Source organism: Trifolium pratense, linkage group LG4 (genome assembly GCF_020283565.1).
Source record: "Trifolium pratense cultivar HEN17-A07 linkage group LG4, ARS_RC_1.1, whole genome shotgun sequence".
Lineage (NCBI taxonomy): Eukaryota > Viridiplantae > Streptophyta > Magnoliopsida > Fabales > Fabaceae > Trifolium > Trifolium pratense.
In genome coordinates, this window is record NC_060062.1 from 7,473,968 (window position 1) to 7,491,678 (window position 17,711).

At 33.8% G+C, this 17,711-nt stretch overlaps 2 protein-coding genes across 2 annotated transcripts; both read left to right on the forward strand.

Annotated features, from left to right (window-relative positions):
• Positions 1–1,649: 1,649 nt before the first annotated feature.
• LOC123881521 (transcription factor MYB1) lies at positions 1,650–7,037 on the forward strand. The gene is made up of 2 exons (XM_045930228.1): positions 1,650–2,024; positions 6,111–7,037. Exons 1-2 carry the CDS (start codon positions 1,751–1,753, stop codon positions 6,830–6,832), a joined length of 996 nt encoding a protein of 331 aa, XP_045786184.1. The 5' UTR covers positions 1,650–1,750; the 3' UTR covers positions 6,833–7,037.
• Positions 7,038–8,904: 1,867 nt separating this feature from the next.
• LOC123920998 (serine/threonine-protein kinase ATG1c-like) lies at positions 8,905–17,048 on the forward strand. Its single transcript, XM_045973372.1, has 13 exons — positions 8,905–9,564; positions 11,014–11,131; positions 11,207–11,265; positions 11,425–11,489; positions 11,852–11,945; positions 12,023–12,103; positions 12,273–12,381; positions 13,400–13,478; positions 13,554–13,930; positions 14,029–14,384; positions 14,871–15,162; positions 15,599–15,669; positions 16,621–17,048. The coding sequence occupies exons 1-13, from the start codon at positions 9,319–9,321 to the stop codon at positions 16,870–16,872; spliced, it is 2,199 nt and encodes a 732-aa protein (XP_045829328.1). The 5' UTR covers positions 8,905–9,318; the 3' UTR covers positions 16,873–17,048.
• Positions 17,049–17,711: the final 663 nt, after the last annotated feature.

The following is a 17,711-nucleotide window of genomic DNA, read 5'->3' on the forward strand; positions in this document are numbered from 1 at the left end:
ATTTCAAAACTCCTATTCGAGAGGATGATCTAACATTTGTATCTACATCTAATGACATTCATTGCATGATGAAGTAGCTATTGGTACCATTATCCTCTAAACCACTATTCTCATCAAATCAAAGACTTATATTAAAGATAAAAACTAGGTATCCAAAATTTGATAGAGCTCGGAGAGATGATACATTTTAGTTTGTGAGAAAAATTATGATTTGCACCAAATCAGATAATTTTGACGGTAAGGTTCGAGACAGCGATATGTTTTTGGTACGGTGGATTATGGTAGGGAAGGTACCTGTAAAACATGTTAGCACTTCAACGCTCAAGTCGGTATATGATCAAGGAGAAGTGAAAAGTGATTGAATTGTGTATTTTGGCACCAAAGTTTGTCTTTATATAAGGGGAGACGGTTATAACTGTTTGTGATAGCTGGCATTTGAGACGGGGGAGCTGTTGAGATAGGTCTCAAGGGTGTCGTGAGGAGCGTATTAGTTACAAAGGGTGTATAGGAACTATAGTGCATGTTACCCTTGGCTTGCATGAGACACCTTCACGAAGGACTGGCTTTGGATTGTATTTGGAATACTTGGGTCGCGTGTATTGGACATTGACCCAGTCCGGAACAAATTATAAGACTAAATTTGATCCTTGAGAAAAATAAAATCAACATTTATTCTATGATAAAATTAATCTATAACTACTTAATACTTAAACCATAGTAATAAAATTGGTTAAGTTGTGGACAGGTTCAATCTCTAATAAAAGTCGTTTACCTAGGATTTTAGGAAATGCGTTCGTGTGGAATCCGACTTTTGCCCTAAAACTCAAGTTTTCCTTTTGTAATGTTTTCTGCCAAGGTTTTTGAGGCTCATAGCCCTCAAATCATTACCATACTCAACTCTAAATGGGGTGTGGATTGCAGAAGAATTTTTTTCTTTCCTTAGTGGGAAAGGATTGGGTGATGTACGAAACATGACCATTCAATGCGTGGTATAAAAATTGGTCATTATTTTCTCGAACATTCGCATAGACGCCCTTAGGTTGACAAACATTTTGGTCGTCGCCATAGGTTCCCATGATTGGAAATTAGACTCTTCTGATCGGTCGTCACAGGACCATGATGCTTGTGTTTTTTGTGTACTAAGCTTAAGGTATCAAACACATCATTGAGCGTAAAGGCCAAATGTCAAAGGCGTGAGAAGCATTTTTGGTGTCGAGCTTAAGGTACCAAACAAACTTTTAAAATTATATCACAATGAGTACATCCAAACACACGTCTATTACACTAGAACGTAAGTTCATTTGTTGACTTATGTTTGGTTTTAATAACACTAAATTGATTATCGTCTAGACTCAAATTTTCCTAAAGCTGATATAGCTTATGCGGTAAACAAAATCAATTCTAATCTTTTATTAACAGTATTTTATGTATTATGTTCTTGCCTATTTATATTTATATTTAATTAGTTTTAAATACAATAAAATCCATTCTAGTAATTACACTTTCAAAAGCAATTTCTATTCACACCTACCTAAACGATATAAATTGATCAGTCTTGCAATTTTTTCTTAAAAAAAAAAATACAAAATACAAAGGAAAAGGAAAAGAAAAGAAAAGAAAAGAAAGGGATAGACTTGTAATTTGAAATTGAATAGATGACACTGACCATTTTCTTCAACTGCCGAAACATTTGCGCGAATATTTATTTAACTAACCCTTTTTCATTTTTGTTTTTTCAAACGTAACCGTCATGGAACAAGAAGAACCTAACGTTACGGCGGTCCCCGCCGGAAGCAGCGATGAAGCTTTACTCGCATTAGGTGAAGATGATGTCAGCAACGGTAACAAAGTTAAAGGTCCTTGGTCTCCTGAAGAAGACGCCGTTCTCAGCCGTCTTGTTAGTCAGTTCGGTGCTAGAAATTGGAGTCTCATCGCTCGTGGGATCTCTGGAAGATCCGGTAAGTCATGTCGTCTCCGCTGGTGTAATCAACTTGACCCTTCCGTTAAACGCAAGCCCTTCACTGGTATGTTACTAGTTCTTGTTGCTATTGATCCGTTTATCAATTTCAATTTTAATTTGATTGTGTTTTTTTCAAATTTGTTTTTTTATTTTGATTTAATTAATTAAGCTAACTCAAGATATCAAGCATTGTGGATTAGGATATTTGAATTATATTGAAGTGATGGAATTAGGTGGAATGGTTTTGTGTGCATTGTGTTTTGAGATTGTTCAATCAAGAATTGATTTTTGTGTATTGGGTTTTAGGGTTTTTTTATATTTGGAAAAGAATAAAAACTTGACAAGATTAAATTTTTAAGTCACTGGAAAGGGTTTTAAAGGGTGGTTACTTACTCGGTGAAGAATTGTGGTCAATGTGGTTAAATGTGGCTGGTTTGGCCTCAATTGTTGTTGTAGCGACATAAAAATAATCGTAATAGTGTGGCCTAGATTGTAAAAAAAACAAAAAAGAGTACTACAAGGTTTTAAAGTGTGGTTGTGATCCTTTTTACTTGGTGAAGAATTGTGGTCAAATGTGGTTGTTGCCTCAATTGAAGTCGTAGAGAAATGGAAAAAAAGTCTTAATAGTGAGGTCTAGATAGCAGTTGCGGACTATTTTATATAAAAGATCATGCTTATTGGAGGGTGGTTTTTATGGTAAAAGTGTAATACAAGGTTTTCAATTGTTGTCACGGTTTATCACCGTTCTGATACCGTGGACAAATGTTGCATATGCGTTGTATAATATTTACGATTAGTGTTACGATTCCACAATTTACGGTTTTACTTTTTTAACTACCTTCACAACTTTTGTTCTGAACTGTAATTTACGATTGATGTTACATGTGAGTTTTTCTTAAAGCTTAATGGTACATGAATTATTGTTATCATTCTGGATAGAGTTCTTTTTTAATCTGCTAGAATGCTTGGATTTGCTGTCTGCTTTTTATTTTTCCTTTACGGATCACCTTTCATATAGCTGTTACTTTATCATTTCCATTTTGTCGTTACGCTAATAATGTTGTTCGGGGTGGTGGTAGTTATTGCTGGTATTACTTACTATCTGATTTCCGCGATTCTTGCTGTAGTATTGTGGTTGATATTTAGCAAGTGGACTCGGGTCTTGGGCTTGAACAACACCGGCAAAGTAGCATGTGAAAATTTTGTTGTTTGACGGGCGGGTTGCATACTCATAAGTAGAAACCCATAACTGTATGTGGGTTTACATCATGTTTGTTTGTTTTTCAGAGACTCTGAATGGCCCCACATGGTCGAAGGATATATTTCTCACTTTTGACATGCGTGTCTCTAACTGTGTCTGTGTGCCTAAGATGGGCAAAATTTTAAACAAACAGGCTCAGTGAAACATTCAGAAAATAATGAACTTGATGTTCTAATCTACGTCCTCATCATTCAAGCTTCCTTGTGAATTTCAGACCCGATGTTTTATGTCTTCATCATTTAAGCTTCCATGTGAATTTCATACCTTATGTGGATATGTTGTCTCTTGTTCTGCAGCTAAGTAGGTTTTGCATCTGGTCAACTTTTGTGATGTTTGGTTTTGATATCAGGAATCCCATTTGTTATAATGGTGAAAATTAACATCTTTTGACGCTGGACATTATTTGTTATGTCATGTTTGTCCTTAAAATATTCAATTATTATTATGTTTAGTTTAATCCTTAAATTTTTTTTTAAATGATCGTCTTTCCTTTTAAAAATTGATTCTTAGAATGAAATGTGAGGTTATTTGATGTATCCATTGAATGCATATATTCCTATTATGGGGTAAGCTAGTTAAAATGATACCGTTAACAAATTAAATGAATTGATATAAATCCAAGAGTCTTAACTTACGTGGCAGCAGTGTTAATGAATACTGGCCATGGTGGATATCAGTGGCAGATTTCGGCCTCTCTGTTATGGTAAATATCGGCCAAATCCTCAATAACCTGCCGCTATTACGGCGCCAAAAACGGCTGTTATTGCGGGATTTTGGCTCTCCGCCATCGATTACACTGTGTGGCAGCACTTCAAAATTCTTAGATTTAAATAGAAAGCTGAGCACCTGAGAAGAAGGAGAAAAAACGCTTCGGTAATTGTTGACTGAATCACAAATAGAGGGCAAAGGAAACAAGGGTCCTCTGACATGTGGTCTCCTTCGGTCTTTACAAGTGAGTCACTGCTGAATTCCCCAAAACTAACAAATCTGAATGCCCCATCTTCTACTTATCTAATACTATTTAGGATAATCCCTAGCTTTATCAATGCTAACCGGCTAACTGCCTAGTCTTAACAATTGCTACCAGATGGCCAGTCTTTCAGTCACATTGCCCATTCTCGTTCCACCAAACCATATTCGACAACAAATTTTTTGGAGTCTAGCATCTTCTAACTCAAAAACTGGAACCAACACACCGCTCACCCCTCCATGCTCGCGAACTCAAGTTACACCTTTGTGTTCAACTTTGTGCATTTCACATCCAAGAATTTCTCTACTTGGGCAATCCAGCCCATCAAATTGTTGCCCTCAAATTTAGGCAATTTGGTTTTTCTTGCACAATTTGTCAATTCATGGCAGAAGGACTCACCTTTCTGTTGTGACTCCTCTTTCTCCTTATTTGTCTGTGACTGATGTTTATGGAGTATGTTTTGAATTCCTTTCTTCCACCTTAAGGTTAATGCCTTATTTCTTCATCAATTATCCAGAAATTGCTGAATTAGGAGAAGAGAAGGGGAGGGGAGGAGAAGGCTTGTGACTAATATATTATTTGTTTTGAGAGTAAATTAAATAAGAAAAAGATTTGAGTAATATTTCAAAGCCCTCCAAAATCCTTTGATCTTTTAAGTCTTTACCCAAATCATCTTGAGTTCCCCCAAATTTGAGGGTTTTGGGCTTTTACTCTACTGGAGAAAATAAACCCCCATCCCACGTGGGGAACTATCCCCCTTCCCTTTCCTCCTTTCCCCTCAAACCCATCCTTCCCCTTCAACTCCCAAAAAACCATTGTTTTCTGAGTTTCCTAATATTAGTAATTTGTTAGTCATGTACTACCTCTGTCCCTAATTATAAGACTCTGTTTGACAAAAATGTATTATTCATTTACCTTGTTTTGACCGTATTTTTTTAATAATATATAAATGTAAATATTAACATATAAGATCTTGTTCAATTTGTTTTGATGAGTATTTTAAAAATATTAAATTTTTATAATTTTTACTAATAGGCAATTAAAGATATTAGTGATCAAAGTTGTGCATTGGCGTACGTACAGTGGTCAAACAGGGTCTTATAATTAGGGACAGAGGTAGTATATATAATCAACTTAGTAAACAACATACCCCTCTCAAGATGGCACCTGTGCTTGCAAGTTCTGGGCCTGAATCCTGAGTAAGAGATTATATCCTACATGATATGGTGCATTGGATTAAAATTGTTTCAGATCCAATATAAAATTCTTAGATTTTAGAAAGGCTGCTAAAGGTACTTACACAGTTGTTCACTGAATCACAGAGACAAAAGGAGAGAATCTCCCTTTCAAGGGTTTTCCTTCTTGACAAAGGGTACCCTTTTACAACTAAGTCATTAACTCCCTGCCCAGTTTCTCAAAAATAATTAATCTGAATGTTCCATACTTTTCCCTGATTAGTCTGGTTTATGGGCACCTTCAGCATATGACTCAAAGCTTGTGATAGGCTTGTACAAAAGAGTATTAGTAATTTTGTGTTGACTTGTTTTTTTGTGACATTTAACTTTATGTGCATTTGATGTTTCTAATTTCAACCACTGCAGCCTTGGAAAATATAATAATTATGTGAATCTCTACCGTCTATTGGATATTGATGAGAGTCCCTTCCTTTTTTCAAAATTTCTTAATAATATATGTTAGTAGCATAAGATTGTGTAATATTATGAATTGATGTATTCCTGTGTCTAGTAGGTCACGTCATTTATGTCCCTTGTCACATTTGTCCTTCTGGGGTTATGATCTTCAAGGTTTAATTATAATTTATATCACATATTTTCACAAAAACTTCAGGATCCCATCTATAAATCTTATTATTCCACTTTCCTGAATTTATTGGCTAAACAAAATATAATTTATTTCAGATGAGGAGGACCGGGCTATAGTTGCTGCTCATGCAATCCATGGAAACAAATGGGCAGCCATTGCCAGGCTTCTACCAGGAAGAACAGATAATGCCATTAAGAACCACTGGAACTCTACTTTGAGGCGTCGGGGAATTGACCAGATTAGATTAGAATCTGGTATCATGGTGGAAGCCAAAGCATCATCGGAAGAAACTCTATCATGTGGAGATGTTAATTCTTTGAAATCCTCAGAAGGAAGAGATGTTAGCTCTATGGAGATTGTGGCCGGTAAACATGAAGGCAATGCAAGGACTGATGAAGTCAGGGATCCTCCGACCCTTTTTAAGCCTGTCGCACGTGTAAGTGCTTTTAACGTGTACAACACTTTCAATGGTTCACAGCCTTCAACATCAGTTCCAAGACCTGTTCCAATGCAAGGACCTATTTTACATCCGCCAAAATCAGATGCGGAAATTTGTAAAATGCTCAACAGAACTATTGGTGACCGGTCGGTGCCTAACCAGTGTGGTCATGGATGCTGTTCTTCTCTAAATGGTAACAGCTCAAAAATCTCTCTGTTGGGACCAGAATTCATTGAGTATTCAGAACCTCAGTCTTTCCCAAGTTTTGAGCTGGCTGCAATAGCTACAGACATTAGTAACCTTGCTTGGCTTAAAAGTGGATTGGAGAATAGTAGTGTCAAAATGATGGGTGATACTGCAGGCAGGGTTAATATGTAATGGATTATAATTACATATTGGATTGGATGGATGTGCATAAAGTCTATACTGATTTCAAACTTAGTAGTAAACAAAATCTTGGGATTTGATAATGATGTGAATCATTGTAATAATGTATATGAATTTGGGGCATTGACTGAGTGAGTAGTGATTAGATCTTATATAATTTACTTGGAATTGCTGGTACATTTTTTTAATGAATAAGGTATTTTGTGATTTACAAAGCGCTCACACACACTATGCACCAATCACTTGCGCTAAACTTCAATAGAATTGTTAATATGTCCACTGCAGAACTGCATAACTTTGCAGATCTATCCGTTTGAATGCTTCTATAATGTTGTGCACTTTCTTACAGCAATCGAAACACGTATGTATAATTTTTTTAAAAATATATATATATCTTTTTTTAGGTTTTATTGTTAGTTTTAATTGTACAACTTTATATTGTTTTCACTGTATTTCTTGTTTTACAAAATTTAACAAGAAAGCTGTAGTATTTGAAATGCAAAAACAGAGTCAATATCATACCTTTTTCAAACCAAACATGCCTTGTCACTTGTGTGCCAAGACAATTTACATGTCTAATCATCAACCAACTAATAACATTAGACATTAATGTAGTCAATGCTGATGATCGCCACCAAAGGCATTTATTCTGTCAATCACTTTTCTAAAGGTCCACTTAGCCGATCTTGTTCAAAAATTACTACTTTTCTCACTATTTTTTTTTACTCAAATAAACTCAACTCATTTCATTAAATAATTGTTGTTCAATACAAAGAGGAATCAAATGAAAAGAACTGTGCCTAGACCAAGAATTGGCCGCTTTAGCTAACAAATGTGCAACCAAATTTGTTTGGCGCTTGACAAACTTGACCTCAAAGTTGTAATGTGGAGATAATAAACTCTTAATACTAGATATAAGCAAGCTAAATTCTGATTGTCCACCATAATTTGCGTGAACTGCTTGTACCACTTGAAAAGTTACTGAGTTGGTGTGTCGACCCGTAAAATAAATTTTAATATTTTTTTATTTACATGAATTCCTAGGCTTAATCTTCATGTACTTTAAATTTTTTCAAAATTATTAACAACCAGATAACTATGATTTCTAGCTTCCAAACATATTTTACTTTGGGTTAAATAAGTTAATGGTCCTTATAGTTTTTTCAGAATTTCGTTTTTAAGAACTAAAGATTTTTTCGCATTTTTTTGTCTCTAGAAAATTTTCTATCACAATTCACAACTTTTGGATTGATCCTTACTTTTAATCAAACTCTTGTATACTTTCACATTTTTGAAAGATTTTTTTGTATTCATGTTTTCAATATTATAAGAACATATCCGATACAAATTTAGAATTTTTTAACATAAGATGAATTATTTTTGAATTTTTATGTGCAAAAAACTAAAAACTTCATATTTAATTCAGCTCTTGTTAAAAAAAATTGAACTTTTGCAAGAAAATTTCATATAATGTACTAAACATGACTACAAAAAAAAATTAATATTTTGAATGATATGCGCCAATTGAATGAAAAGTAAGACCAAAAATCATGACATAAAATACTTCAAAAACTAAAAAGTGCAAAAAAAAAATCTTTAGGAACTAAAAACAAAATTCTGAAAAACTATAGGAATCATTTACTTATCTAACCTTTTATTTTATTTTATTTTATTTTGCAGTTACTTATATTTAAATTTTTTAAAATTATTTATCCTTAAATAAATTTAAAATATTATTTAATATATAAATTATTACCACATATATGTATGATTTTTTTTTTCTATTTTGATAATTTGAATATTGAGAGCTCACTAGATCAAGAAAATTGCCAAGTTGAAAGAGTACATGTAAAATTAGTTGCATCTTATTTACCAACATAGTCTTCACATATATACATTTTCACCAAAACACAAAAGTAAATGACTTCTCCCAACAATTTTTTTTCTTCAAATTAAATTTTTTCTATATACAAAAGTCATGAATTAATTCTAATATTATAATTTTTGATAATTGTGTCCAGCATTTTTCTAATAATAATAGTATGAAGGGAAATGAAAATTATGAAAGAAAAGAAATAATGTAGCTTGAAAAAGAAAACAACTTCCTAAGTAACGTGTCAAAATTCAAAACTCAAAAATCCTCTTTGTTAAAAAAACATTTATTAATGCATAAAAACCCTCAATTAATTCCATTAATTATTATATAAAACCTCAATTAATCAATCACAAACCTTTATTTATGATCATCATCATCATTATCATCATCATCCTCATTTTCTTTCTTCATTCATTCCTTCACACTTCAACAACAACAAAACCACCAAAAAATCTTCAAAAATCAAAACCAAAAACCCGAAAAACCGTTTCAATCATTTCAACTACGATCCGTTTTTCCCGAATTCGGATAATATTCGGAGCTGAATTCGGGTTTTCAGTTTTCCGGTTTTCGGAATTAGGGTTTTCAGAATTTTACGGCGATGGCGCAAGGAACAGGAAGGAGTAGTAGAATTGTTGGAGATTATGTAGTTGGGAAGCAAATTGGAGCAGGTTCGTTTTCAGTTGTGTGGCATGCGAGACACAAAGTTCATGGAACAGAAGTTGCTATCAAAGAAATCGCTACTCTTAAACTTAATAAGAAGTTGCAAGAGAGTCTTATGTCTGAGATTTTCATCTTGAAGCGTATTAATCATCCTAATATTATCTCTTTGCATGATATAATTCAGGTATTAATTCAATTTTTGGGTTTAACTTTATTTGTTTTGTTTGTTAGTATAATCTAATGTTGATATTCATTAATTTGTAGTTTATATAACCCTGAGTTTATTACTAAAATTTTGTATTTAAGGAAAAAAGTAGTAGTCAAATGAATTTTTGTATGTATATAATGAAGCAGGGATACAGACACCGAACACGATACAAACACTTACACGTAGACACAAGATAAAGTTTTGAGAAAATGACCTAATTCAATGTAATCACATGTGTCCGTGTCGAACACCTGGACAAGCATTTGATCAGAAGTGTCGGTGCTATATAATTTATGCTTTGTTTTAATTTAAATGTTTAGAGTTTTAGGGTATGTAAGTAGGGTTTGAATTGTGGTTAATGTTACTTTTTTTTGCTGAATAGTGCTGTTTTATGATTTGTTTTAATTAAACTGTTTTGAGTTTTAGGGTTTGTAAGTAGGAAATGACATTTTTTTTTACATAAGTAGGAAATGACATGTAGTGAATGTTATTTTTTATCGTGATAGTGCTGTTTAGGAGGTTTAAACAATGTGATGAGTTTGGCAATTTTGAAAATTGATATATTTGGTTTTTTTGTAGTTGGGAAATTAGGAACTTGAAATGGGGGTTTTATAGTGTAAAGTTTGGTTTATTGAAATGGGGGTGTTATTATATAAAGTTTGATTCATGCTATAGTGGGGAGTTTGATATAGATTTTGCCTTATATGGAGGTGTACTAAATATGGAGTTGGGTATGTTATAGTATATATTGGAAAATCTTTTGGCTTTGAGTTGAAACACCATTTCTTTGTCGTTTTGTAAAAAAAATGTATATTTTGAAAAAGGAATGAAAAGTTCTCTGAATCTCACTATTGACTCTGATTGAAGTTTTACTGTATAATTGAATTGGGGTACTTCATGATTGTGAAAATGCTGAGAATAAAGAGCTCTGCACTAAAAGCGAAGGAGCTATTTTGAATATTTGACAATGAACTCACATTGGTTCCAGATATTGCACTTGATAGTTTAACGCTAAGTCGAGTGGCCTGAAATTGGCTATATTTTTCCCTAATGAGTAATGATAAATGGCTGCCTACTATATGATATTCAGTGTTGTCGATGGCGGAAGGCCAAAAAACTGCCATATAAACACGCCTTTGCAGCCTATGGTGGGCATTCCTTCACAAATTGCCTTGGTGGTTGTTAAAATATCTTTATGTTGGCCATTTAACAACATTTTGCTATGGTTTATGATTTAAGTATTTGGGTTGGCTTATATTTATTCAAAACCAAAATGGTATTTAGTTTGACTCAGAATTTTATCACTTGTGATTAAATTGGTCTGTGAGAGATTATTATATGTGTTAAGTGTAAAGCTAAATGAAATTTACATTGATTGGTGCATCAAGAAAGTCTCTGCTTAGAAATTCCATTAATTTTATATAGGCTCCTGGGAAGATACATCTTGTGTTGGAGTACTGTAAAGGGGGAGATCTTTCTTTGTACATTCAACGTCATGGACGGGTACCAGAGGCAACTGCCAAGCATTTTATGCTTCAGCTGGGTATGTTTCAACTGTTTATAGTTGTCTTTTCTTTTAATGTTTTTTCTGTTAACAAAGGAGGACTTCGTGTTACAGCTGCTGGTCTACAAGTTCTTCGGGACAATAACCTTATTCATCGAGATCTGAAACCACAGGTATCCTAAACCTTATCAGCAAAAAGTATATCAATTGTTTGTCATTTTTAGTTCATAATCCTAGCTGATTCATGTCTATTTCAAAATTTAATTTTTGCATGAAGGTAGTGTTTTTATTGTATCTAAATATTGGTAATATGCCTATCATTCTTGAAACAGAATCTTCTTCTCTCCAGAAATGATGAGAAGGCAGTGCTGAAGATCGCTGACTTTGGATTTGCAAGGTAGCTTAATTATTTCTATATAATTCAGTTTTAAGACCCCAAAACTGATGAAAGCCTCACAACTTTCAATTGTTTCAAAAGTATTACTTTATATTTATGCGGCTCAATATTTTATATAAGACGTTTGGTGAAGGCATATGTTAAATTAGTTTATTTTGAAGTTCACTCAAGTTGCTAAATCTTTGAATTGTGTATCTACGTACAAATTAAAGTTAAACCACCTTGTTTGCTTTTACTTTTTCCTTTCTGTTTTGCTTGTTTGTTTGTTTTTTACTCTAAAAATCATGGGAATTGTATTTGAAAAAGGCTTTCTACTGCTTTTCTAAAATTTAGTTATTAAAGCACCAATTTCTTCTTGGCAGATCTCTGCAACCGAGGAACCTTGCAGAAACATTATGTGGTTCACCACTCTACATGGCTCCAGAAATCATGCAATTGCAGAAGTATGATGCTAAGGTGAATTTTACTCATCAGAACAACAGAAAATATTCATTGTTGGTTTCCATCAAGTTAATCCTGAATTAAATACGCAGGCAGATCTCTGGAGTGTTGGAGCTATCTTATATCAGTTTGTTACAGGGAAAACACCTTTCACTGGAAACAATCAAATTCAGGTATTTGTAGCCATCGCAGTTTTTTTATTTTTTATCTTTGCAAAAAACAAAGTATTCCTTACTGATTTAGGTGTTATTATCTGTACCGGTAGTCTTCTTCTTCTTCCAATTGGGTGTGTCTCTTTTGCCATTCGTAGTTAGCTTACTGTTATAATCACAAACACTGCAGTTACTACAGAATATTATGAAATCAACAGAATTGCAATTTCCATCTGATAGCCAAAGTTTGAGTTCTGAGTGCAAAGATTTGTGTCAGAAATTACTACGCCGTAACCCAGGTATATTTTGATTTTGTTATAGATTGTAGTCTGAGACTTGAATGAAGTGTGAAATCTGTAAGCCGGTTTGAGATTTTTAATGGTATCCCCTGCAATTATTCAATCACTGTCTACTATGGGATATAGTTTCTTGCAGTAATTCTATGACCAGTTGCCCTTGAAAACTAGTCTTAGTAGAGGGGATGATCGGTGCATGTTGTATTGCCTGTGTGAAGTTACATTTGCTCTGGTAGTAACCATCAGTTTGGCAATATACGACAAAATTGGGACGACAATTTTTCCTTGATGTTAGGCTTTTATATAACTTGAATCATCCTCCGGCTAACCATACTGACAAGAATAAAGGGGCATTTTGATGTTTTTTCATTTTGCTAAAGGAAATCCGACAGAGCACTTAAGTTAAGACTGTAGAAACCTTATTTTGGCTTTTCGGGCAAGATATAGATACCTATTTGTAATTGATATACAAGGGTCTTACTGCAAAGGTAAGTTATTAGCGGTAGTTAAGAGCTTGGGCAAGGCAATCGTTGAAGTCGTGAGTTTTTAGATAAAAGGACGGGAGAAACGTAATTTTTTTTTTTTTTTTGAACAAGCGGGAGAAAGGTAAGTTATTAGCGATAGTTAAGAGCTTGGGCAAGGCAATCGTTGAAGTCATGAGTTTTAGATAAAAGGACGGGAGAAATAATAATATCTCAGTATCTAATCTCTATTCATTGGGATACATAGACTCAATGCTAAATATCTAATCTCTATTCATTGGGATACATAGACTCAATGCTAAAAAAATAGGGAAATCAGGAAAAATTAAAATTAAAAATAATTTAAGATAGTATAAGATAATAACAAGGGGATTGAGGGATGATATTTATAAAATATGCTTGTAATATTCCTTGTTTCTTTGTTCAAAAAAAATATTCCTTGTTTCTTGTATTAATTGAGGGATTTTTTCACATTTGTGCTCCAACCTACATTTTAAAAAAACCTCATTCTAATACACGGTTTATTTTCTAATTTTCAGTGGAACGTCTAACATTTGAAGAATTCTTTAACCACCCATTCCTTAATCCAAAGCAAACAGAACAGGATGAACCGTTAAGGTAAAAGGGAAGGCTTTTAGAATTTATTTTTATCATGGCTTTTAGTTTCAAGACCAAATGTCTTTCGGTTTGCAGGAATAAAAGCTCTTCAAGGCTGGTAGGTGGGTTCTCTTCAACGGTGACTGACCCTTTGAGAAGAACCGAGGAAAATTATCAAGAGGATTGCTTACCTTTCATTCTAGATGATGATTCCAGTGGACCTGAAAGAAGTACATTGTTTTCAAAGAAGTCCTCAATTAAGTCTACCTTTGGATTTGATCTAAATAGAAAACAAGATAAAGCAGAGCCAACTTCTATTTCTAATAATGTAAATTGTGCTTCCAGATATAGTGGTGTAACACATAGACCTGAAAACACTTCTAAAAGATTGGACAACCATAAAATTTTAGGAAGAAATCTCACTAGTCCTCTAGGATCTCCTGAACAGTTATTTGCAAACCCTTATCCAAAAGGTACCGATTCCAAATTGAAGTTTCTTTTTTTGGTTAGATTTAAGGCACATTTTTCAAATTTATCTATAACGCTGCTTATATACGTCTGAAATTTGCAGTTACAGATTCACTTGAGAATATTGATCAAGAATATGTTCTTGTGTCTGGTCCCCCTATGGATGTTTCATCTTCTTCAGTGAATGCTTCAAAGCCCAGCCATTCCTTATTTAGGTCAGGTAGTTTCCCCCAAGAGTCTTCTAATACAATCACTAGATTAAGTGCTCCAATGCAAATCGTTGGTGCATCTACCAATAGCATGTGTCAAATCGGAAGTTCAGGTAGTCAGGACTCTGCTCCTGGGACTTCACATGGATCAATGGATACCGGTGATGAACAGCCATCAACTAACTGCATGACAAGAGTAAAATCATTGCAACAGTATGCATCTGCCATCACAGAATTAGTTAATGAAAAGGTAAATGTTGCTAAAAATATTATTGGTATATTATCCTCTATATACAATAAAAGTAACACAGCATTTAAGATAATTTTATTATGATAAAGTGACTAAAATTCAAGAATGTGCATTTATGATAAAATATGAACTAGGCATTCACTGTGTCTCTGCAAGAGCATTTCAAAGTTCTCGAATTACACGATCTATAAACTAATAAATTAAGTAATCAGGATATTTTGTGGACAAGTATTGAGTGATAAAGTATATTTTATACAATGGATGCAATCACCAGTATGCCTGTTCCGAACTTTTCCCTTTAGCGAATGATTCAAACCCTGTTTCCTGTTTACATTTCCCTTGATGTCTCTCATGTTGCTGCCTTTGGCATTTTATAAAGTAGTTTTGCTTGAATAATTATTGAATTTATTATTTTTTTCATGATATTCATTATACTATCATACTAATATTTTTTATTACTCCTCTCCTCCTAAACAAAATTATAAGATTGAGGCAAGAAAGCAGCTAGAAGCATTTTCTATTCAGCTTGTAATTCTTGCCATTTGGAAGCAAGCACTACACATATGCCATACACAGGCTGCCTCAGCAATGGAAGGAAGTCCAAGCCAAGAAGCTTCAAGATATAGAAGGAGCACCAGCAAGAAACATGGTAGTCCCGATTCGGAAGAATGTCTTGATGAAAACACCCAGGTGCCGAAGGACTTATTATCTCAAATTGAAAGTGATTTTTTGAGGGAATTTGAGCATGCCGAAGAACTTGCTAAGACCATTGAGCCTGGTATTACTTTTATATTTATCATAGCTGAATGACTACTTAACTTGTCTTCCTTTTTTTGAAGTTAGCTATCTATTGTATCAATGCTTGTGTACTTATCTTTATTCAGATAAAATTTGTATTCTCTATAAAATATCTTTTTTCCTTGCTTGCTTGGTAGTGAAGAGTTTATTATTGTTTACGTGTAAACATTTAAATCCTGTGAAGAAACTTTTGGTTCTCTAATAAAATATCAAGGTAATGATTTTGTCAAGAGTGAGAGTTAAAGATGGCTAACGAAGAAAATCATTGTCAGCTATACTTGTAATTGATTGCATAGTTTAATAATGCAATGTATGTCGAAGATGTAAATAGTGTTGTATGTGTGTGAGAGGTGATTCTTATATTTCGCTCTATATTATAGGAGATCTAAGCAATTATATATTTCTCCTGATTACAGGAAATACAGAAATGCCAGATGCAATGGAGACAATATTTCAATCCGCCCTTGCTTTTGGGAGACATGGGGGTGTGAGTATTTCCTTCTGCTTCTCATTTCTTCTATTTTGGACACGATTTCAAAATGCATCTTTGAAATGCAATTTTAAGTTCATTAAATTAATTGCCAATATTAAATTTTCTTTTGTATACTAAACTTATGCCAATGATCGGTAGTGGGGTGAGTGGTTGTTACACCATCCTCCCTTACCTTCACTCATAGTAAATAAGAGAAAAATTAAGAAGAAAACGGGATTTTATCATACAAGTATAATGATGAAAAGAAACAATGAATGGATGATCGATCCTCTGGAGAAGAGAAACCACTGCAATGCTTAAGCATCACTCATAGAGTCACCCCTCTGATGCCGCAAATCTAACAGAACTCATAATGCATTTACCCTAACATAATTCCCCCCATTTCCCCACCTTGACTAGCCTGTCTATAGCCATATCCCTCATCTCCAAGGTTCTCTTTCTACTTTCCTTTTGCCCACACCCCTCTAATGTCTCTTACATGTAATAGTTTGTCCTTTTGTGGGTTGTCAGCAGCATTGCCACCCTCCCCAGTATCAGCCTTGTTATCATGGATCAAATTTATAAACTCATTGCAAATGGTAGAAGTTGTTTCCCATTGGATTGTAACACCGCTATTTAATATAGTTTCCGTTTTACAATTTTTTAGTCAGTCACTGCTAGAGATGCAGTAGATTAATGGACTCCACTTACTGAGATGCAGGCAGCTGTGACTCCACTGTGGGCTTCCCTACTGCATTTTTTGACCTAGACTTCACTTTCTTTTAGTCAGTCACTGCTTTTATACCGGTTGTTTATTTCTTCATAAATAGTTAGGACTTGGTTGATATCTTACATGAGTTTGCTACATCACTTTTATACTAAAAGTTTAGGATATCATGATTATGTGGATGTACGAATGTGGTGGGGATGGTAAAACTGAGGATGTGTTAATCATGTTATTGGCAGGTAGAAGAGCTTATGGGTGATACAGAAAGTGCAGCTGCATTGTATTCAAAAGCCGTCCGTCTATTGGTTTTCCTTCTAGTGGAAGGACCGTCTCTGATCCTCAACCCTCCATTTTCATTGACAAACTCAGACCGTTACAGGCTTCGGAATTACATTGATATTCTTAATAACAGACAAGGTTATTCAAGGTCTCAGAGAATGACACTTCTTAAGGGTGATGATAGTCAAGGCATCTTTAAGGAAAAGTTTTAGAGCTTTAGCAGTGTTTCTTCATTTACCATTCTACACGTTAAAAATATTCATTTGTACAGTTATTCTTTTGATGGATGGGAAATTGGGGATGCTGATAGAAATTAAAGCAGCACGACACAGTTGTAAATTTCAACATTTCTGTTACTAGCTAGAATGATCAAATGTGCATTCCATTATTCTTGCTTTGTCATTTTGTCATCGCATAAGTTATTACTTATTAGTAGATACGTTCGAATTCACCTTAAGAACATGATTTTTTCCACTCTCATTTCACCAACATATTTGTGAAAACATGGTTTTTGTGTTGTTTAGAAGTACATTTTCAAACAAATTATGTCGTTTGGAAGTTTGTTTCTAGGGCTGGGTAGGTTTTTAATATTATCAATAATTTATTTTTTACTTAAAATTTTGTTCAAGACAACAAATTTATGAAGTATTTTACATATCTTAATATGCAAAGGGTCTTCTCGTGTTTTAATTTTTATAGTTGCTGATAAGCCTTTGTCAAAAAAAAAAGTTGCTGATGAATAACAAAAATAAATAAATAAAGTTGCTGATAAGCCAAGTCTAAAGTTGAGAGCCAGTAAAAATAAATATTGCTATGAAAAGAAAGTTGATTTATGCTCTGATTGAGCTTTTATTTTTTTTTCTTTGTTAAAATGAATAACTTTCTGTTTAAGTTTTAATTTAATTTTAGCATCTTATTTTTCTTTCTGTTTAAGCTTACCATAGTCAATCATTTACGTTATTGGTTCTTCTAAATCACCAACACCAATAGATTACGTGAGGCAAACACTTAAAAAGCTTTAGATAAAATAAATTATTTGCTCACATTGAAA